Raw genomic sequence first — 24,976 nt, forward strand, 5'->3', positions numbered from 1 at the left:
GTCATTACTATTGTTCTAAAATGTGGAAATCAGTTTGGTGTGTTGAAACTTTTGACTGGTATTAAATGTACGGTATGTGTGTGTATATCAGTATATCAACATTTCAGACAATCTCAATATGATCCTTTGAAATAGCTTGTTACTGCCATCTTGTGTTGTCCTGCATGAACAACTTGTACAGACTATACATTTTTAAGTACACCCATTAAAGATCTACTATATATAACTAAGAGGAGTGATGTTTTGATGTTTTCAAATCTCAAAGTGTGTGTACAAAAGAGTTACTTCTGGACTGTTACTTCCTGGAATCAGTTTCCCATAATCCTCCACACCTCAAATTTTCTCCTTTTCATGATTCACCCATACACACCTGACAGCACTCTGGACTGATTAGCCCCAGTCACTCTGTATTTAAACCCTGTGCTCAGTGTTGTATGTTGAGAGCACCGCAGTGTTTGCTGCCCCTTGTGTGTGCGTATATGAAAGATAGTAAGTAATGATTTACCTTGTATTCTTACCTTTACTATGTACTGATACATGTTAGTATGCACCTGTGTATGAAGTATGTTTGGAGTAGCAATGATATTGTGTTGCTTCTATTGTATAATGTGTAAATGATACTTTTCTGTTGCAGGACCCACACACATACGCAGGAAAACAATGCAACAGTCACAATAAATATATTTCAACCTGACCAGATTGTCTGGAACTTCCTCTTCATACAACCTGACCGTTGGACCATAATGGTGTTCATTTCCTGAACCCACTGACAAAAACCTTGTGTGACTATTCTCATATAAACATGTCTCTCACTCATACACTCATTGTCTTGATATAACACAACCCATACTGAGTTCAAGAAACCTTGTACGTCTGTCTGCTGTTGACTCACTCCAGCCGGGCGTCTACATAGAAATAAATAAATAAAATAAAACACCAACACACTTTAATGTATATCTGATTGTGCAATAAAACCCAATGCATTAACTGCTAAATACTGCAACTTGTGCAATAACCAACTATCCACACTTTATCTTTATTGTTTATTTGAACAGGGACAGTACACAATAAACATATTGCACCAGAGATAGCTAAGAGCTAATTTGCATCTGTAGTCCCTGGTTGCACAGATAGTCCATGGGCCACACCAGATTCCGGTACCACTCAAGGTGGCAACATTTTCTTATGATTTTTGATAAGACACATGTCTGTAGATGATATGTTGGTATGATAGCCATTCCACAGTTACCGCTTGTGAAGTGAACCACCCCTAAAGTAAATTGCATTTTATACGTTGGTGCATATCCTGGGTTAGGCACATGGCCAGGGCATTTTTCAATGTCTTATTGTGTTTGGACCTATTTTAAAGGGAACCTTCTTAGCTTTCATTTAAGGGCAGTTGTGATTTTTTTCTGACAAATATAGAGGTCACTTGAGCTCTTCAAAACGTCAATGACACACATTTTTCATAAATTTTCGCCTAAATTCTATATTTTCTTTGAGCCCTGTGGCATCAAGGAACATCAGAAACACAAAACACAAAAACTGGAATGCTCACAGGACTAAGAATTCCGTAAATGTATAATACTAGGCCTAGGCTCGCTATTGCCTGCCCTGCAGCTCACCGAGCTAGCCCCCTCACATACACACGCTGTGCGGCCTCGCCCGCAGCTCAGATGCTACATGGTCTCGCCTGCCCTATTGGCATGCGCAATGTCTCCCTCTCTCTCCCTCCCTGTATATCCCCCTCTCTCTCCCTCTCCCTCAGTCTCTCTCGTGTGTGTGTGTGTCACTGATGACATCATCAGTGATGTCACAATGATGTCATAATGCCTATGTATCAGTGATGACATCATCACTGATGACGTCATCACTGAACTATAGCCTCAGTTTTAGGGCAATCAGCCTTAGAGCAATTAATCTGCCCTAATAAAAATAATCCAGCTCCATCAGGTCACGGCATAGCTGTGGTCGGCCAAAATTCTTGAAACAGACACATTGCCAATGGCCATGGCCTCGCTCACAGAGTAGCCTCAGCCAGGAAGGATCACTGATGTGATGACATCACTGATGACATCATCACTGTAGACAGAAAGATGACATCACATCATTAGGTAATCAGGGCAATCACCCAATTAAAGAATCCGGCTCCGTCAGGTCACCCGCACGCGTGCTCTTTACACACCCTGAAAGTTTCAGCCCGATCGCACGTAAAACGGCATAGCTGCTCACACACGGACGGACGGACGGACACTTCTCTTATTAAAATCCTGTTGAGATGCAGGTGAATGTGTCTTAGTTATTATGGCCTTAATTCTACATATGTGCGCTGTGAGGAGGGGGGGGGGGGTTATGTGTCCAGGCCCAGGGCCCATCATGCCCACCATGTGTGTGTGTATCCTCTTCTAAACATGAAGTCTGGATCATGTCCGGCTAGCCAGAGCAGGATATTTTCCGGTTTTACCTTTCTAGACATGAGGAGTCGGGGCGGGGGGAGGGGTTGCGGTAGCGTGTATCGATAAAAAGAAATGTGATATGGAAACAGCTTTAGCGAATCTGTAACCAAACTCTATTCAAAAACATGCCGTTTTAACAGAGGATCCATTCCGACCATTCAGGCAATAACGAGGGGTGGCAATGTGCCAAAAATGAGGGCTTGCCTTTGTTACATCGCCCAAAAGCCGCCCAGTCAAAATAGTGGTTGCACCGTCGTCAATCACTGTGGGTGATTTTACAAGTGGCATTCAAGTCATATCTGACTAGTTTTCAATTATTTATCCCCACAAAAGTTAGGCTATAGGCCTATGTCTCGATATAGGCTGATGAAACGCTTGCATTTTTACATAGCCTACAAGACAGACAGGTCGGCAGGAAAAGAAACCATGCAAGCCGTTTGCAGCACTTAAGGAAACCTTGAGTTTGCTTGTTTAATTCGTTGATATAAGGATTTCCCGAACGATTAATTAATTAATAGGCTACGTGAACGTTAGCGGGTACTTTAGCCTAGTAGGCTATAGTAGTAGGCTATCATCTCCTTGTTGCATTTTTAAACTGGCAGATGGGGGACAAAGAAACGATTCAACTTTTACTTGATTACTCACCTAATTTGCTTTATGTGCCCAGGCCCAGAGACCATCATGCCCACCGTGTACAGTGTGTGTGTGTGTGATGACACAGAAATCATTTGCAGAGGTACTTAGTTTTGTCAGAAGCCCTCCTGTCCTGCCTGTCGCTTCTCAGAAACGAGCCTCTGAGTGGACAGAGAGCCGCGTGTTTGTTCACACCACAAACAACAACTGCTGTTTGCTTCAAGAGGAAACCTGCCTGTCTGCTGAGAAAAGGACCTAAACACCTCCGCCCTTTCACACGTAGAAAACCCCCACTTTGCATTCAACAAGAACAGCTCAGAAGTTAACTGGAAATGCATGCTGACATAAGCATGATCACATCATTTATAATAATCTATTCATATCCTATTTATTATTAGGTCAATAATAGATTAGTGTAATTGTGTTAATATTCCCATGAAATACTTTAGGCCTATAGATTCAAATGTTATTTTCTCATGTTAGAAGTAACCGGACAAGATGAGTTCTGATAGTAAGACTGCTGGTAGCTGGACTTATCTCTGTGATATGAGGAGCAGGGCTATTGTAGTTCCAGACCTCTAGGGGAGAATGTGACGTGCATACAGTGCCTCACAGAAGTGGTTGAACACCCCCGTCCGTCCCCGTCCCCATCCCCACCACTAGCAGCAGCTACACGACTAATATAGCCAGTCCAGTAGTAAATATTTTTTAGAAAATGAAAAATTGAATGTGCTGTTTAGTATCCAACTCCTTTCACTTTAGCAAACCTCAACTCAAATACACAATGGAGTCCAATGCAATCAATGTGCAAGGGCAAAACAGCTGACCTGGCATTATAGCTACACTCACTCACTGAGCACTTTACTGGAACACCAGACTAATACTGGGTAGGTATCAGCTTTCAGCTTGGTGTTATCTGGCTACCAAAGTGACATCCGCCTTAAGGTTTGACGTGTTGCATTCTGAGTTACTTTTCTGTTGACCAAAGTTGTTGTTTTTGCACCATTCTGTGTCAATTCTCGAGACTGTTGTGAGATCAGCAGTTTCAGAAGGGTTGTACCAACAACCATGCCGTGCCGCGGTCAAAGTCGCTTATGGTGTGAATTGCATACGTCAGTTAGTTTGTTCAGGCATAGTAACCACACGCAATGTCAGCATTGGTAAAATAGCTGTTGAATTCAACAATTTGATTAGAGTGAAATAAATGATAAACAATAAACACATGTTGCATGCAGGTGTAATCACACCTCAATTAGGTCAACAACACACACGTTTGATGTTAAATCCGACAAACCGGAGCTCTGAAATGAAACCCACCACCTCTCTTGCCCAGGACAAAATGATCCCTTATTTTTGACAAAATGTTCCATATGTTTATGGACAATTAGAGGGTTATCTGGCTATAATTGAGTGTACCTGTGCTGTAAATCCTGTGTTATTGAGACAGCGTCCAAAATTAGCACCAGCCACCAGCCAAATGCTGGTAAAATATGCAAGTGGCTGGTAGATTTGCTTCACTCACCATCCAAAAAAACCCAACAATGGTCTATCTATCTATTGAGTGGCTGGTCAAATGTTAACATTCACTAGCCATTTGACTGGTGGACAAAAAAGTTAATTTTGGAGCCTGTATTGAGATCCAGGTGAATGTATTTCTTGTTATTGTGCTGTTGGTTTTTGAGTGTTCAGATAGCTGTACTGTAAATCCTGTTGAGAGTCAGGTGAATGTGTCTTAGTTATTCTGGCTTTAATTCTGCATACCGGTATGTGTGCTGTGAGGGGGGCTCTTTATGTGACCATGCCCAGGGGCCCATCATGTCATAATCCACCTGGGCATATGATGTTGGGAGAAGTACATTCCTCTATACTGGTGGAGAGGAGTGGAACAACATCCCGAATGGAATTAAATCTGCATATTCTCTAAATGGTTTTAAAAACCTGAAAAAATTATTGCTGAGTAAACTAGAGTAATGTGCAAGCCTTCTGTTGTCATGGTTATTTAACTTGTGTGTTTTTGTTGATTGTTCTATTTGGTTTATTTGATGTTAATATGTGTTACCGTATGTCCTGTTTTTATAAGACCAGGGACCATGTTGGAAAGAAGGATTGGATTTTGTTCTGCTATATCCATAAAATAAATCAGTCAATCAATCAATCAATCAATCAATCAATCAATCAATCAATCAATCAATCAATCAATCAATAACCATAGACCTATGAGCATCATTATGCTTGATCATGGTGTTTGTTATGGCCAATCCATGTCTAAAGCACAGAAGTCCAATAACAGAACACTCAGGTTCAGATCACGGAAGCCATCCCAATCACTCCCCTCCGAGTGCCGTGACTGTGAGCATTCCAGTTTTTGTGTTTTGTGTCTCTGATGTGGCTTGATGCCACAGGGCTAAAAGAAATGATACAATTTAGGCGAAAATTGTGGAAAAATGTGTGCCATTGACGGTTTGAAGAGCTCAAGTCACCTTTATATTTGTCAGAAAAATTCACAACTGGCCTTAAATGAAAGCTAAGAAGGTTCCCTTTGAAATAGGACCAAAAACAATCGTACAAAAGAGTGAAAAATGTCCTGACCATTAGCCTAAACCAGGATATGCACCAGCGTCTAAAATGCAATTGACTTTAGGGGTGGTTAACTTCACGAGCTGGTAACTGTGTCACAGCTACCACTCAGGAATGGCTATCATACCAAAATATAATCTACAGACATGTGTCTTATCAAAAATTATAAGGAAGTTTTGCCACCTTGAGTGGTACGGACAAGTGAAATTTTGAGCTCTGGCCCATGGATTAAGAGTCCTGTGCGCACATAGTACATAGCAAATACAGAAATAAAAGAAAATCCTAGTGTCTAAACAATCAATATACAAGGTACAAAAAATGATAATACTATTAGTAATATACAACACAGTAAAATATAGCACAGGTAGATAGCAATCCTGTTACACTGTTACAAATGTTCTTATACTAACTGGATCCAATGCACCTTACTGTTTATTATTATTACTATCACTCACTGCTCCAGTGGTTCCCAACCTTTTTGGTCTTATGTACCCATTGAGCTGTTTTGCCATGCCAAAGTACCCCCTCACTCATGTGTGTCGATGATTTTCTGAAATTTGTTTTATTAAAATTATATTAAACATTTAGTAGGCCTATCTAACACATCTGATTATTAAATGAAAATCATTTGAATTACCCCCTTTAATACAATTCTAACTATTTTTCAATTGGAAAAAGTCGTCAGTTTTACTAAGATGGGCCTGCTATGAAATTACTTGGAATGATGTTTTAATCATTTTGTAAATAAATTGTAATCCCCAATCTTTCCAAGTACCCCCTGCAAGCTGCTCAAGTACCCCTAGGGGTACACGTACCCCTGGTTGGGAAACACTGCTGTATACAATATTATCTACCTCACATAATCACTTATATTAATTGGTACTTTGTAGGAGGAGGCACACATTGGTGACCCTTTCATGTACATAGGCTACTAACCTCTATTCTATTTGTTGTTGTTGTGTGTTTTTGGTTATTCTTTGCTTCCTATAACGTATCTGTTTATATTCTTCCCTATCTGAGTGTGAGCGACCTCATTTCCCCCGGGGATCAATAAAGTTATTCTGATTCTGATTAAACATCCAGTGTAGGTCTACCAGGAAGAAAAAAATCAAACATCCAGTGTAGGTCTACCAGGAAGAAAAAAAATCACCTGATTTTACATTTGTTGTTGAACTGACCATGTCTGAAATGTCTGTGGTAAGAACCTTATAATCCAGCTGATATCCCACAAGTTACTGTTCTTGTCGCAGCTCATTTTCACTTCAGTTGCACATTGCCTTTTTTTTTTTTTTTACTTCTCATGTCTCTACTAATTCTCTAGTACTGTCTGCTGGTTTTGTGGTGTGTTTACAATGCAAGCGCACCACCTGGTGTGTTTACAATGCAAACGCACCACCGCTATAATGGCCAAGAGGGCCTTGCTGTGTTAGTAGTAACATCCCCAAGACACCGCTGGCAAACATGACTAGCAGTGTTGGGCAAGTTACTTTCAAAATGTAATATACTACATATTACTAGTTACTTTCATTTGAAAGTAATAGGTTACTTTACAATCTTACTTTCTGTGTAGAGTAACTCGTTACTTATTACACAACTTTTGCATTACTTTTACCAAAACAACAGCAGCAGCAGAATGACATCGCTGCCCCGGCCGGAACCATCCCGAAAAATTATTTCAACCACCTTGAAGTCAGTGTAAACAATCCAAAATTCTAAATGTTATTCTTTTCCTTTGTTATTGTCATCTATAGTGGTTATTTGCATAAAAACAAACAGTTTGATTAGCAAATTAATCTGATTGTATCTTTTTTTAAACACGTGCTTTGATTTAATAAAATGTAACTACATTTGTAACTTGAGTTACTTGATAAAGTAACTGGTATAATATTACTGAAATCCTATAAGTAATAAGTTATATTACGGAGTTACTGCTAAAAGTAATATATTACATGTAATATGTTACTTTTGTAATTAGTTACCCCCAACACTGATGACTAGTGCTAACCCAGTTTTCATTTGTTCCTGGTCTTCTTTTACACAGGTGTTTTTTCATCCCCAAGGACCAAAGTGATAAGGCCAAGGAATATAAGGTAGGCCTACATGCAGAGGTACAAACAAAAAGAAAGTAGTCCAACTTTTTTACCTGTTGCTGATTTGTTTGTCCTGCACCTGCTACTGAAGTGTGTACTGTATGTGTTTGTCCTGCACCTGCTACTGAAGAGTGTACTGTATGTGTTTGTCCTGCACCTGCTACTGAAGAGTGTACTGTATGTGTTTGTCCTGCACCTGCTACTGAAGAGTGTATTGTATGTGTTTGTCCTGCACCTGCTACTGAAGAGTGTACTGTATGTGTTTGTCCTGCACCTGCTACTAAAGAGTGTACTGTATGTGTTTGTCCTGCACCTGCTACTGAAGAGTGTACTGTATGTGTTTGTCCTGCACCTGCTACTGAAGAGTGTATTGTATGTGTTTGTCCTGCACCTGCTACTGAAGAGTGTATTGTATGTGTTTGTCCTGCACCTGCTACTGAAGAGTGTACTGTATCATGTGTTTGTCCTGCACCTGCTACTGAAGAGTGTACTGTATGTGTTTGTCCTGCACCTGCTACTGAAGAGTGTATTGTATGTGTTTGTCCTGCACCTGCTACTGAAGAGTGTACTGTATGTGTTTGTCCTGCACCTGCTACTGAAGAGTGTACTGTATGTGTTTGTCCTGCACCTGCTACTGAAGAGTGTACTGTATGTGTTTGTCCTGCACCTGCTACTGAAGAGTGTACTGTATGTGTTTGTCCTGCACCTGCTACTGAAGAGTGTATTGTATGTGTTTGTCCTGCACCTGCTACTGAAGAGTGTACTGTATGTGTTTGTCCTGCACCTGCTACTGAAGAGTGTACTGTATGTGTTTGTCCTGCACCTGCTACTGAAGAGTGTATTGTATGTGTTTGTCCTGCACCTGCTACTGAAGAGTGTATTGTATGTGTTTGTCCTGCACCTGCTACTGAAGAGTGTACTGTATGTGTTTGTCCTGCACCTGCTACTGAAGAGTGTATTGTATGTGTTTGTCCTGCACCTGCTACTGAAGAGTGTACTGTATGTGTTTGTCCTGCACCTGCTACTGAAGAGTGTACTGTATGTGTTTGTCCTGCACCTGCTACTGAAGAGTGTATTGTATGTGTTTGTCCTGCACCTGCTACTGAAGAGTGTATTGTATGTGTTTGTCCTGCACCTGCTACCGAAGAGTGTACTGTATGTGTTTGTCCTGCACCTGCTACCGAAGAGTGTACTGTATGTGTTTGTCCTGCACCTGCTACTGAAGAGTGTACTTACTGTATGTGTTTGTCCTGCACCTGCTACTGAAGAGTGTACTGTATGTGTTTGTCCTGCACCTGCTACTGAAGAGTGTATTGTATGTGTTTGTCCTGCACCTGCTACTGAAGAGTGTACTTACTGTATGTGTTTGTCCTGCACCTGCTACTGAAGAGTGTACTGTATGTGTTTGTCCTGCACCTGCTACTGAAGAGTGTACTGTATGTGTTTGTCCTGCACCTGCTACTGAAGAGTGTACTGTATGTGTTTGTCCTGCACCTGCTACTGAAGAGTGTACTGTATGTGTTTGTCCTGCACATGCTACTGAAGAGTGTACTGTATGTGCGTGTTCTACTTTCATACCTACACATGTAGATCCTTCATATATAGTACTGTAAATACCTATCGCCTATACCAGTGATACTCAACTTGTGGCCCGCGATGGAATTGAAAAAAAAAAAAAAAATTACAGTGCACCTTAACGCAACATGCAAGATACCCGCTGAATAAGTGTCCAAATGTTCATGTCATTCTGGCCAATACTCCACTTCTGTTATAGCATTTCAGTCTGGAATATGGAATATCTTTCAATAATCTATGATTTAGCTGCTAAATTGTCAAATACCGTCTGCTCACTACCCAGGCACTTATGTATGTACTTAACTTAACTAACTATCCGGTGTGCACAACATTGTCAGACTAAACTCCGGCTGACACCCCAAAAACCTACAATCCACTACAGAAAAATGTATATTGATTGTTTATTAACTGGCCCTGGCCTTCTATCATTTCACGAAAGTGGCCCCCGGGCAAAGCAAGTTGAGTATCCCTGGCCTAATAATACTATAACAACTTTACAAATACATGCATGCAATACACACTAAATTGTTCAGATCAAAAGAGAAAAGGCGGAGAGCGATGACACTGTGAAGGTAACGCACTGGGCCCACCTCAATACATTCAGGACCCCCAACGTCAGCCTCTACATTTGACCTACAAATTAGATATCTCTCCCAAAGACCCCCCCCCCCCCCCCCCCCTCTCTCCTCTATGCCAAGTGTTGCACCATCCCACGTGTTCTCCTGATCACAGGTTGGCTAAAAATGACAAGGGGGCGGGAGCATAGGGGTGACTGGGCAGACAAATCAGCACGCAGCTGTCATTGTAAGGCTTGCTGGGCCGTGTCTGTCATTTCCCCCTTAGGACTGACTGGCAGAGGTAGGGGGGAGATCATGAGTGGGGAAGCTTAGCTCATGCGACAAGGAAGGGGAGGGGGGGCACTGCAATTTGCGTGACTGGACCTGGTGCATTTATTCAATCCACGCAAGAGCAAACTTCAAGGGCACCGGGAGTAAAGAGGAACACCCCACTGAAGATTCAACAGGTCTTGCCCGTTGGAGAAGTCATAGTAGGCTACTGGAAAGTCCGAGACCATCGGGAAAAAGGAGGGGGGAAAAGCCGAGGCCGTCACTTCCAAGAGACAAGTCCAGGGAGCTGTTAATGCAACATGAGCCACTGGGTCTTGCCCTAAAAATACCTCTGGGCAGGAGAGTGGGAGCCATCTCAAGCCACTTAATTACTTGGTAATAAACAATTTATTTTCCTTACTTGGACAACAAATGAGGTGAGAGAACAGCAATTTGAAATGACGTTAGCACTCTCAGAATTGTTACCAAATAGTCCAATTTGGCGTTGCTCCTAAAAAAAATATGTACGGTTTTATTTACAAAGAAATAACCATGTTAATCTCTAATATATCAAGTCTAGATGGCAGATAGTTCTTTACTTTGCTCATAGATCACTCCCGATACTGGATGTTCACAACTGCTTGGAGCACAGACTATCGAGGGAGGGCCTAATCCCTGTTGTAGCCGTACAGTATCCAGGTCCCATAGTTACAGAAGTCACACGATAATCTAGGTGATCAGTGCAGCCATGAGGAAAGCCGAGGTGCAAATGACCCTGAGGAAGGGGGCAGGAGACGAAGGCTTAGTCCACGGGGCAGCACCGCCGAGCCCGGTCGTCCCCCCGAAACGCTCCAGGGCCGGCTCAGACCAGGTGGTCCCGCCGCCGGACGCCCCCCGAGGGTCCGCCTATCCCACCCCGGCTCCCCCCGGGTTTGTGCGCAAAATGAGGAACGCTGCCGTAGGGACCGGCTGTGACATCCGTCTCAAGGTAACCGTGGCTGGAGACCCCCAGCCCTCCCTGTACTGGTATCACAACGACGACCTCCTCAACATGGACAACCAGGAGTACGGAGGCCTCTGGATTAGGGACTGTAAGCCCAGTGATGCTGGCCTCTACACCTGCATCGCCAACAATCACCTGGGGGAGGCGCGGAGCAGCGCTGTGCTGGCTGTCTTGGATCTGGGCGAAGGTAATATCACCGAATTCACACTCGCAGTCACACTGTTGTATGTTGTCTGCTATAGGCAGCTTGATTATGGATTTTGTTTTTGCGGAGGCTCAATAATCACAGGCTGGCTTCTCTTCGTTGATCGCGACGCATCGGTAAGAATGCAAGTTCCCCCAATACTCGATGGCAAAAATGTATCTTGAGTTGAGACAGTTGATCAATGTACTGCATTTTACAATGCAGGACATCATACATGTGAGTGTGTGTCATTCTGAAAGATGAAACAATACAAAGTAGCGCTCAGTCATAATAATGCAATAGCACTCGATAGCCACAAATATCCAAGCCCACAGCTTGGCTACAACACACAAGCTAATGGATAATGAATAGACTGCAGTATCCCAGAGGGCTAATATAACCTACAGTAGGAGTTTGCTAGGAACATAGATAATTATCCAGAAAACTATGCATCTTTGGCAACATTTCAGAACAGATCTAAATTATTTTTACACCACCACCTGATAAACCTGTTCTTTCGAGGTAGATTTGCAGCATATAACTTACTTGGTGTTTATATAGTGTAAAAACAGTTGACTTTAAGTTTTCATCAGAAAGCTAATTAAGGAAATAAACGTTGATTTAGGGGGCACGGTGGCACAGTGGTGGCTCTGTCGCCTCTCCGCAAGAAGGTCCTGGGTTCGATTCCCGCCTGGGACGCTGTGGGCGCTGAGGGTGTGTCCCCCCATCGCCATGTCCTCACTCAGTGCCTACGGCCCAGGTGGGGTCGTCAAAAAGAGGGCCTTTCTGTGTGGAGTTTGCATGTTCTCCCCCCATGCTCCCCTGGGCTTTCCTCCAGATAGGAACCCCCCGCTAAACAAAGATAAATAAATCAAATAAACGTTAAATTATTTGAAGGGGTACAAAACTTCCTATAGCCACACCATTATGACACATCATTCAATCACTCCGGGATGAATCATTACAACTTGGAATAACATTTATTACCTTTGACAATGTCAAACGCTGTAGCCACGAGGTTTTACCCACACATTTCTCACAAGTTCCATGAAAATGACCCAGCACGCCACAAACAATAGGCCAATATGGCCAAGCCCCCCTTACAAGCGAGAATGCTGTGTAAGAACATCGAACTGCTCCGCCAATTTGTTATATAAAATAATTATTTTCCGAATAAGACCTCAACCAGGACTTGAGCTGTTATCTAGATGATACTTTGTGCATGTAAACAGTAAACACTCTCGTGGCAAGATTTCACTTTCACCCGACCTAAATGAGTGATGGGATCAGGGCTATGGACTTCTGTGACCATCTTGTGCATGGCCACCCACTCGGCGCGGTCGATGTCTAAAAGACTTTATATGCTTTGGTGATCTCCAGTGCTGATCTGAATTCAGTTCACCTGCAAAAGAACAGTACCAGCGCCTCAAACGTGCACCTCATATCAATTCAAGCACTTTGTCATTGTGATGTACTGCCGGCATCAGCTCTCAGCATGTCACTGTGCAAAGGAAACTCGCTCTTCAATTTAGTAATACCTTTCCTGCTGCCACAGTATCGCTGGAATGTATCTACGTGCACAAAGATGTCAAGATTGATTACTACTCGATTCAATATATAATTCCACCATCAAAAAATTGGTTTAACAAAAGTATAGGTTTGGCAAATGATTGCATTATTTATAGGTGTAGTAGAAGAAGGATGACCCCTGCTGCTTTTAAGCAAAACATGGTGAGGATAGAAAAGTGTAGTGAAAGGATGAGAACCTTCCCACAGAGCAGACAACCGGTAATGTAGTAATAATCATAATCATAATAATAATCATAAGGCTGCAAAAGTGATAGAGCATCAAAATGTGAGCCTGCTTGTTTAGAGGAGTCCTTTTCACAATGTCTGCCATCCTGATTCCCTCTTAGAAAAGGAAGCATAATAGCATATACTTTTCTCTTTTTAAATTTTTATTTTTCTCAAACTTTTTAACAATTCAGTATGACTGTTTTTTTTTAAATGAATGTTAGTCATCCATGACAATTAGAGATTAACCTTTGATTGATACGTCTAAGTTTGCCATCAGTTGCTTTCAGTGAATGCTTACTGATTTTGCTGATCCATTTTGGTATTTCATTAACAATTAGTGTGAATTAATAATTTAATAAAGCTTTAACCCATTGATACCTGATGCAGCATTTGTGTGTGTGTGTCCCTTTAAGACCGCGAACCGCGCGACGCGGTTCGCGGTCTTAAAGGGATACACACACAAATGAGGGATATACACGCAAATGCTGCATCAGGTATCAATGGGTTAATCGAATCATAACACAATGATCCACATCTAGACTTAGGGGTTTTAGCCGGATCATTTGTTGATTTAGGTTTTTAGAGTTATCTTTTACAGCAATACCCAATAATGTAATGCAGGTCACTACTTCTGGTAAAAGGGAAGATAGTTCTCCACTCACCACTTGTATAATAGCATTAAATATGCTCAAGCAGATCTATAGACATAAAGAAAAAAGAGCTTTGTGTAAGCAGGCAACACAATCATCTTCTATCCACTAGCCTATAGCCCTCTTTCAAGCATTCTATTTTGGAAGCTTTTGGACAAACATTAGCATTGTTAGCATTCACAGTTGATCAGAACGACACTAGCAGTGATGTTGACTTGTGCTTCTCTTTGTTGCCAGTGGGCTCCATTTAAGTCACTCACACAGATAGTGTTGTTGTAATCAATCAAAATTACGTTATGATTTATAATAGATTGGTCTACTGTGATTCGATGGTCATGGGTGAGTCAGCCATTTCATAGTGCAAGTGTGGACTCCTTCATATCCACCCCAACCCCTGTGTTCACTGTGACTCCTTCATATCCACCCCAACCCCTGTGTTCACTGTGACTCCTTCATATCCACCCCAACCCCTGTGTTCACTGTGACTCCTTCATATCCACCCCAACCCCTGTGTTCACTGTGACTCCTTCATATCCACCCCAACCCCTGTGTTCACTGTACGACTTGTCACCTTCCCAACATCTTGGTTGAAGACATTTTTGCGTCGACTCCATTTTTACCTGTGGTTTAATTCAACTGCCTCTGTCTCTGCCCGGCAGTGTTTTGGCCTGCTTCTCTGCCCCGGCAGTGTGTTGCATTGCAGATTGAACTGCGTAGTCTTCAGCTGTCCCATCACTCAATGCTCGTGCCTAAAGCCTCTCTCTCCCTCTGTGAATATGTCTCTCTCTCTCTCTCTCTCTCTCTCTCTCTCTCTCTCCCGGGCCGTCCCCCTCGTCCACCAACTCTCCTCAGTTATTTATACAGTGGAATGTGCCAGGCCTTAGATTTTTGTGATGTTAATAGGCCACAGTCTCTCCTGTTACACAGGAAGACATCACCGCTCATTTTAGCTCCACCCTGTGTATGAGCCCCCCCCCCCCTTTCTGAATGATCAGAGGAAGAGCCACATTTGAATCCACAGCATCCCTTAAATCACCATTAGCATAAAGATGTCTGCCACTTGTTGTTGTGATTTCATGCTGGTGTCCTGACCCATTTTACAGCTAAAGTCCACTCCTTTTGATTTTGACTTGATTTCAAATTTTGCCATCAGGGTTACTTTTTTAAGTGAGTGAATGTGGCTTCAAATTTCCAATGTCCTTCCAATTTGATTAAATCTCCTCTAAATGTTGACTTTATAGTTACATGCATTGTCACCGAATGCAGCATTATTCATGCTGACAAGTTAGCCTAGCTAGCTAGCTTCTGTTGCATGTGATCACGCACTGCAACATTGTTGCATGTGATCACGCACTGCAACATTGTTGCATGTGATCACGCACTGCAACATTGTTGCATGTGATCACGCACTGCAACATTGTTGCATGTGATCACATGCAACATTGTTGCATGTGATCACGCACTGCAACATTGTTGCATGTGATCACGCACTGCAACATTGTTGCATGTGATCACGCACTGCAACATTGTTGCATGTGATCACACACTGCAACATTGTTGCATGTGATCACACACTGCAACATTGTTGCATGTGATCACGCACTGCAACATTGTTGCATGTGATCACGCACTGCAACATTGTTGCATGTGATCACATGCAACATTGTTGCATGTGATCACTCACTGCAACATTGTTGCATGTGATCACATGCAACATTGTTGCATGTGATCACGCACTGCAACATTGTTGCATGTGATCACGCACTGCAACATTGCAGAATGCACCAATCTTCAAGAGTGCCTATTTAGGCCAAACCAGGTGGCAAAACAAATCAGACTATTTTTGTTTTGTGATTGTGATGATGATGATGATGATACCCGTTCTCTCAGCCCAATGACATCGATGTACATAGCTTATGACATTTCAGTAAGTAGTCGGAAAGGATTATGTTTATTAGGGGGGGAATTATTTTCTTTCACATTTCTTCTTGGGCCGTCACTGAATACCTAGAAGGCCCTGACGGTTCGCCACTGAGATAGCCTCACTGTTGAAAGCTAATTGACATGGCCCGCTTCAGGCTTGCAGAGTATCTGTACTACTTTGAGAGATTGAATACTTGGAACTCTAGATGTTTGCTGCTACTGACTGTGGCCCCTTTCCAATACGTTTGGATATTTTCCTCGCCATGTCCTCCTCCTCCAGGACCATGCGTCCAAGAGAACAGGTGGAGCTACAATTACACTGTGGAAAGCCCCGACATCGCCATTTTGCTTTACCCCCAAAACAACACGTTCATGTTTGTTGCTGGAGCGGAAATGTGAGGTTAGAGCTGATTATTATTCAGTCAATTTGTGCTTGTCTAGGAGTGTGTGTGTGTGTGTGTGTGTGTGTGTGTGTGTGTGTGTGTGTGTGTGTGTGTGTGTGTGCGTGTGCGTGTGAGAAGATGTGTGTTTGTGTTCATGCAATTTAGCTAAAGGGTGGGGGGGATTTCAAAATGCAGGATGGCAGGGGCAGAGGGCTGAAATTTTGTATGCGCATCAAGTGTGTGTGTGTGTGTGTGTGTGTGTGTGTGTGTGTGTGTGTGTGTGTGTGTGTGTGTGTGTGTGTGTGTGCGTGCGTGCGTGCGTGCGTGCGTGCGCACGTGTGTGTGCGTGTGAGAAGATGTGTTTGTGTTCATGCCATTTGGCTAAAGGGTGGGGGGGGGGGATTTCAAAATGCAGGATGGCAGGGGCAGAGGGCTGAAATTTTGTATGCACATCAAGTGTGTGTGTGTGTGTGTGTGTGTGTGTGTGTGTGTGTGTGTGTGTGTGTGTGTGTGTGTGTGTGTGTGTGTGTGTGTGTGTGCGCGTGCACACACACGCACAACTGCGTTGAGTCTCCTCTGGATGTGGGTCTTGTGGGTCAGTCATTGTCCTTTCTGGCCACAAACAGACTCAGTGGTGGAGGGGCAGAACCGGGCAGAACCGTGAAGGATTTGACAAAGAAAAGGGGGGGGGGGGGACCCGGGGGAGTCAGGTGTCCTTATACAGGTTAAGACTGCCCAGGATGAGTGCATTGTAGTGTAATAATAATACTACTACTACTACTAATAATAATAATTGATTGGATTTATATAGCGCCTTTCTAGACACTCAAAGCGCTTCACATATCAGGGGAGGGAGGGGGAGGGAACTCAACTCATCCACCACTGATGTGTAGCACCCACCTGGGTGATGTGCAGCACCCACCTGGGTGATGTGCAGCACCCACCTGGGTGATGTGCAGCACCCACCTGGGTGATGTGCAGCACCCACCTGGGTGATGTGTAGCACCCACCTGGGTGATGTGCAGCACCCACCTGGGTGATGTGTAGCACCCACCTGGGTGATGTGCAGCACCCACCTGGGTGATGTGCAGCACCCACCTGGGTGATGTGTAGCACCCACCTGGGTGATGTGTAGCACCCACCTGGGTGATGTGCAGCACCCACCTGGGTGATGTGTAGCACCCACCTGGGTGATGTGTAGCACCCACCTGGGTGATGTGTAGCACCCACCTGGGTGATGTGTAGCACCCACCTGGGTGATGTGTAGCACCCACCTGGGTGATGCACGGCAGCCAGTTTGCACCAGAACGCTCACCACACATCAGCCTATCACGGTGGAGAGTTGAGGACTGAATGTACCAATTAAGTAACGAGGGATGATTAGGTGGCCATGATTGAAGGAAAGCCTGGTGGGAATTTAGCCCAGGCACCAGGGTTACACCCCTCAGGGCACCGGGGTTACACCCCTCAGGGCACCGGGGTTACACCCCTCAGGGCACCGGGGTTACACCCCTCAGGGCACCGGGGTTACACCCCTCACGGCACCGGGGTTACACCCCTCAGGGCACCAGGGTTACACCCCTCAGGGCACTGGGGTTACACCCCTCAGGGCACCGGGGTTACACCCCTCAGGGCACCAGGGTTACACCCCTCACGGCACCGGGGTTACACCCCTCAGGGCACTGGGGTTACACCCCTCAGGGCACCAGGGTTACACCCCTCAGGGCACCGGGGTTACACCCCTCAGGGCACCGGGGTTACACCCCTCAGGGCACCGGGGTTACATCCCTACTCTTGTGGTGAGTGCCGATGGGATCTTTAATGACCACAGAGAGTCAGGACCTCGGTTTAACGTCTCATCCGAAGGACGGTGCTCACTCACAGGACAGAGTCCCTGTCTCTGCCCTGGGGCATTGAGGAGATTATTCATCAGACCATTGGGACCAGAGGGGAAGCGCACCTCCTACTGGTCCTCCAACACCACTTCCAACACCAGTCTCCCATCCAAGGAGTATCCTAGGCCAGACTAGTATAGAGACTTGTACAGACTTGTACTTTTGAATGATGTGACAGTGGTGATATCTGTGAGGCTTCTTGTCCATGCTCTTAAGTGCTTGTTAGAGGGACTTGGGTTGATGTAGTAAGTTGATCCTGCTGGCGACCTGCTTGTGAGACAGTAGGACAGATGAAAATCATTGTGTGCCTACAGTAAAGCAGGGCTGCTTCCCTTGACAGGTAGGGATAAATTAATGAAGTTAAGTTCCCTTTAACGTTCAAACCTGTAGTAGGCAAATTTAGCAAAACCTATCTTGCTGGCAGATCTGCCCCATCCATGTTTTGTAATCTAACCCAGAGACCTAAGAATCTTTGTGTTATTTCTCTGCACATACAAAGTTATGGGGAGATAATAAGTTCACCCGTATTCAATATTTCTACCAATATTTCTGATTCATGTAAAACATGTGTGAATATGATGCAGTTGGTGAAAAAAACATCTATTTGAATGTATTATTGTAATATTATTATACGCTGAATATAGAGAAAACAGTTAAATTAGATACATATTGATAGTTTCACAATAGCTCAGAATGTGCAGGTAAAGCCTGAGCAAAGATGGGAGTTATTAGATGTTAATTATTGCATCCTTCTTTAGAAATCACTGAGTGTTGTCGTGTAGTAAAGCACATTTGTATGTGTTCATGTTCAGTATGAGGGCAATGACAGCAGGCGCCTGTGCACAAGACACAGAATAGCAGAGTCAATATAAGTTGGGCCTTGGGGTGTACATACATGTATGTGTATATGTAGATGTATATGTACAGTAGGTGTATAATGATGTAGGTGTATATGTAGGTATATGTGTATATGTAGGTGTATATGTAGGTGTATGTAGGTAGGTGTATGTGTATATGTAGGTGTAGGTGTATATGTAGGTGTATGTAGCAAGGTGTATATGTATGTGTATGTGTACAGTAGGTGTATATGTAGGTCAGGGGCATTTCTATGCCCTGGCCCAGACAAAATATATATATATATATATATATTATATATATATATTTTTTTTAATGTGTGGTTTGCAGTCTTTGTCTACTCTGTTTATTTGTGTGATTCAACATTACATTTCATTTCCTGTGTGATGTTTGCATCGGAAATCTACCACAATGCAGCGCTGCCCAAATGCGCAAAATTGTTTGTTTTCTAGAGGCAAACTTGCTGCTGCCTTGCTAGCTGATGGTTTTGTAGCTTAGAAACGCAGGGCACATCATCTCCAGAGTCTAATGCATGATGACTTCATGACATCCAGAAATTTGCGCGCTAAATTCGTAGATGTTATGGATTGTCTGTGCCCCACCAATTTTATCCAGGCCCACCTATAATTGAATTTCTGCCTACGCCACTGATGTAGGTGTATATGTAGGTGTATATTATGTAGGTGTATAGGTGTATATGTATAGTAGGTGTATATGTAGGTGTATGTAGGTGTATTTGTATGTGTATATGGAGGTGTATATGTATGTGTATGTGTATGTGTATATGTAGGTGTATATGTAGATGTATGTAGGGGTATATGTATGTTTATAAAACGGCTCTCTCAAATCAAGCAATCTGATTGGTTCACAGCCATTGTATAATTCCAGTAACCGAGTTCAATAACCCATGGCCATGGGTTATTGGTTGCCATGGCAACTCTCTTACTAAGAAAGTAATAATAAGGCTTACCTCAAATGACAACGTAGAAAAAAAAATGGCGGAGACAGCTGTCAGATCCTTGTGAATCGATCTTCGCTTATAACTTTACTAATACTTCGCAGAAAATGATGTTTTGTACAAGAATAGATGCGGGCTAATGTCTTCTTTGCAAAAGAAAGGCTGTTAACTCCGCATTTAACCCCGCATTTAACCCCGTAACGTTAGTTGGTGTCGGGCAAGCCCTGAGAATGCAACGCTGCGCTCGAGCTGCCTGGGTTTCCAGAAAGCTCTCAGCCAAGCGCCAGGATTGGCCAATGTCAACTTCAGTCTCCAGAACGATCCAATCAAATCACCCGCAGGTCTATCTTCTTGCTAGAGGTCCCGCCTTACAGTAGTGTTTCAACTGACTCTCAGAATACCATGCCAGTCGGACTTATAGTGTTATTATTATTATATTATTATACTTGGAACCCTTTTATAAAAGCAATATAGCACTCGAGCAGCGTGTGTTGTGGAATATATCCCCCTGCTCAGTTGTTATCCCACTCGGCCTGCGGCCTCGTGGGATAACAACTGATCAGGGGGATATATTCACCACAACACACTTGCTCTCGTGATATATTGCTTAATTATAAAACGGCTCTCTCAAATCAAGCAATCTGATTGGTTCACAGCCATTGTATAAATCTCCAGTAACCCACTCCAGTTATTGGTTGCCATGGCAACTCTCTTACTAAAAGCCTTTGGTTACCTAAAAAAAAATTATGCGGCCTCGTGGGATAACAGCTTATCAGCGGGATATATTCGCCACAACACACTTGCTCTCATGCTATATTGCTTAAGTATATGTAGGTGTATATGTAGATGTATATATGGGGGATTTCTAGTTCACTGCTCACATTCACCTGAACATAAAATATGGAAGGTGTAATAGTTCATAAGACATAGAGGAGACAGTCATCAGAAAAAGTGTTTGGCAAACTGAAGATTGTCCCAGGCCTTCATTTATCAAGCCCCTCAGAGTCAGTAGCCATCTTGTTCAGTCAGCTGTACAGCGTCCGCCTCTGTGCACAAAGCCTAGGGGAGACGATGTGTGGGAGTCCATCGAGGGTCGGCCAAATAATAGGGCTTTTCTTACTACTTTCCTATCAACAGCTGTCATGTCTGTTACACGTGTCTCTCGCATCCGTCTTTGTTGTGAATTCCTCACTTGCCAGACAAAGTCATTTCGTCGGAGTTAATACCGGAAGTAAGACCGGTCCGCAAGTGTTGTTACTACTATTTACTTTCAGTATGCATTCATTCTGTTTGGGAGTTTCTAGCACCTTCTAGATGTCATGTTGCATGCATTCTTTCTGTTTGGGAGTTTCTAGCACCTTCTAGATGTAACGTTGCATGCATTCTTTCTGTTTGGGAGTTTCTAGCACCTTCTAGATGTCATGTTGCATGCATTCTTTCTGTTTGGGAGTTTCTAGCACCTTCTAGATGTCATGTTGCATGCATTCATTCTGTTTGGGAGTTTCTGGCACCTTCTAGAGATGAATGCCGCCTATTTCTGTTACTTTAGACGTTTGCATGTCCATTGGTTGTTTGAAGTCACATGGTCTGTGACTGTTAGTTTGGCATGCTCTTTGGTTGTTTGAAGTCACACGTCTGTTAGTTTGCATGCTCATTGGTTGTTTGAAGTCACACGGTTAGTCACATGTTAAGAGCAGCCATGCCTTCCTCCGACCCTACTAGATCAGAGGTTCTCAAATGTTTTTCAGCCAAGGACCCCTTACAAGATAGAAAATATAGCCTGCCGGGGACCCCCTCATTCTGATTTGTGATTTTGGGCTACGCTTAATTGTTTCCACGGTAACATGCTTGACTTTTAAATTGATAGGTTTGTTAGATTATAATGTAATCCATGAACCATTTTAGATTTAAAGCATAAAATATTTAGTTGAACTATGAAGCTTTTGCAAAAAAAAAGTTTTTATTTTTAATTTCCTGAAAACTTTTCGCGGACCCCCTGGCAAAGTGCCACGGACCCCCATTTGAGAACCACTGTACTAGATAACAGCATGAGTCAAGACCTCTTTTAATCTCCCTGCCTGTGTGATCCTTGGAGAAGCATTAGTCTAAACTGCCGTCCACTGTAACTACAGTCTGTGACCACCTTAACCCAAGTAAACACCTTGAACTCCACCTGCTGTTTGCTAGTGCTCCCTGATAGGAGCCCTGTAGTGGCCAATAAATCTATCCAGCTAATTCAGGGTTAAACCCAACAGTGTTGTAAAGTTTGTTTGTAGCCGCGTTGGGTCGTGTCGTCTCTTTCTCATGACTTTTATGACTGTAAGCTTGCTCTAACCATAACCTCATTGACCCCATGCCTCAACCCAACCACTTCCTCCTTAAAACCACAGCAGGGGCTGAGACGGTCATGGAGCTCCATGGAAGCGTGCACTGCTACGTCCTTCAAAACCACGGGTGAAATGTCGTGTTTTAAGTGAGATCAGCGGTCTGGCGGGCGAGTCTCTCGGGCCGGCGAAAGGCGCTCTCCCGGTCTTCATGGTTATATCGCCGCTCCTCTCGCGGGGGAAGCCCTGGGGGAAGCCCTGGGGGAATTAAGCCCAGTGGCGACAACCAATCGGCACAAAACAACTTGGTTGGGTTTAGGCAACAACTGTGTTAAGGTTAGGCAAGTAAAACAACTTGGTTGGGGGTTTTTTCTGTCGGGGTTAAAAACGGTTTCGACGTCGGGAGGCAAACCATCTGTCTCGTGAAAGTTGAACAGCGAGGGCGCTATCGCCGACCTCTGGCGGTCGCAGCCATGTCACCATCCTGCACGCCCCCTGCTGGTGCGGTACCTCAAACACCATGTACTTTTCACGCTTTGGCTCACCTAGGCGTGAAACTGACAATACCCCGGTGGTCATTACACGCTTTGCACAGAGATACTACTGCTATGTTTACAGCACCATCAGAACTTTATATATTCAATATGCATGATGACAGTATAGTGTACTATACTGTCATTATATATGTATGTATGTATGTATGTATGTATCTATGTATGTATGCATGTATGCATGCATGTATGTATGCATGCATGCATGTATGCATGCATGCATGCATGTATGTATGTATGTATGTATGTATGTATGTATGCATGCATGTATGTATGTATGTATGTATGTATGTATGTATGTATGCATGCATGCATGTATGTATGTATGTATGTATGTATGTATGCATGCATGCATGCATGTATGTATGTATGTATGTATGCATGCATGCATGCATGCATGCATGCATGCATGCATGTATGTATGTATGTATGTATGTATGTATGCATGCATGCATGCATGTATGTATGTATGTATGCATGTATGTATGTATGTATGTATGTATGTATGTATGTATGTATGTATGCATGCATGTATGTATGTATGTATGTATGTATGTATGTATGCATTCACAATGTGAAACGGATCACTGCATTGACAACCTCAGCTCTATACCTTGAAATATGCCTCATGCACATTCTATATGAAAAGGGAGCAAGTGGGCAATGTTTGTTCTCTGTTCTCTTCTCTTCTTCTTTTTTATGGCATTTGGCATCCTCAATGTTGCATTACCGCCCTCTTCTGGATCCATCCATCCACTGTTTCCCTGCCGAGAGCTTGCTTGCTCTCTCTTCTTCTTCGTCTTTGGTGTTTTATGGCAGCTGGCATCCCCTATATCACCTCACCGCCTCCTTGTGAATTTACCCACCCACTGTTTCCCTTCATCCTGCCCTTCTGTTGCTCCTCCTCTTCTTCCCATTGTCTTACGGCGATAGCCATATCGGAGTATTAGCGCCACCTTATGCTCCCAGTATGGATCAGACAATCAATCTAAACCCCTAACACACACACACACACACACACACACACACACACACACACACACACACACACACACACACACACACACACACACACACACACACACACACACACACACACACACACACCTAAACGACGTCACACTCTACTAAACAGCCCTGTATCTCTTACACACACACACACACACACACACACACACACACACACACACACACACACCTAAACGAAGTCACACTCTACTAAACAGCCCTGTATCTCTTACACACACACACACACACACACACACACACACACACACACACACACCTAAACGAAGTCACACTCTACTAAACAGCCCTGTATCTCTTACAAAAGCTAACAGAGCCCTGCTCTGCGCTCTCGTGCTCACTAATCGCTTTCATGTGATTTGTTTAGTGCACAATGTCCCAACCTTAACCTTGTCAATGCAACTTCCTCTTTGCTGTTGGCTGTTGCCACCACCTACCCTATAGTACATTTAACACTCTGTTGCCACCACCTACCCTATAGTACCTTTAACACTCTGTTGCCACCACCTACCCTATAGTACATTTAACACTCTTTTGAATTTGGTGCTTCCCCTTCTCCTGCCTGTCCCACCCCCCCTTCCACATTTGAATAGTTTCCCCCCCAAATAACACACTTGAGCTGATTATGTCATCAGTGATGTCATAAGAGTGATTATGTCATCAGTGATGTCATAAGAGCAAAATCATTATGACATCACTGATGATGTCATAGGCACTGATGATGTCATAGGCATTGTGACATCATAGGGTGTTTTCACCCCCCGCCGTCACAATGTCTATGACATCATCAGTGACCAAAATCATGTTATGACATGACGATGATGATGTCATAGGCTTTATAGTGCCTGTGTGTGAACTCTCAGCACACTCACCATCTAATTCTACACATTACGGTCTCCTCCTGAGCACAGAATGATGCTATTTCCATTGAAGCTTCATTGGTTCAATGTATTGATTTGTGTGGGCAAAGAAAGAGCAAGATGTTAGACTAGAGGTGGTGAAATTAGATGTGTTTTGCACACATGCAGTTTCCTTCCCCACATGGATTCCTCACTGCTCCTTCAATGATTCCAAATGCAGCATGCTTTGTAATAATGTAACACAACACAACACAACACAACACAACACAACACAACACAACACAACACACGGATACATTGTTCACAAACGTAGAGCAATTCAACCCATGGTATCCTTTGAAAAGAGACGATTGCTACAAGATAGCTATTGTGTATCCAGGTTAACACATTGTTGCGGAGGAGTGAGGAG

General features: G+C 43.5%; 1 protein-coding gene across 1 annotated transcript in view; it reads left to right on the top strand.

Annotated features, from left to right (window-relative positions):
• Positions 1 to 10,906: 10,906 nt before the first annotated feature.
• spegb (striated muscle enriched protein kinase b) overlaps positions 10,907 to 24,976 on the top strand; it is a gene marked incomplete at both ends in the record, with an annotated part of 58,536 nt that continues 44,466 nt past the window's right edge. Inside the window, one exon of the mRNA XM_083638843.1 lies at positions 10,907 to 11,348. Coding sequence (XP_083494969.1) covers positions 10,907 to 11,348 — 442 coding nt within the window. The remainder of the gene's footprint in view (positions 11,349 to 24,976) is intronic.

This window comes from Poromitra crassiceps (genome assembly GCF_964638095.1).
Source record: "Poromitra crassiceps genome assembly, chromosome: 6".
Classification (NCBI taxonomy): Eukaryota; Metazoa; Chordata; class Actinopteri; order Beryciformes; family Melamphaidae; genus Poromitra; species Poromitra crassiceps.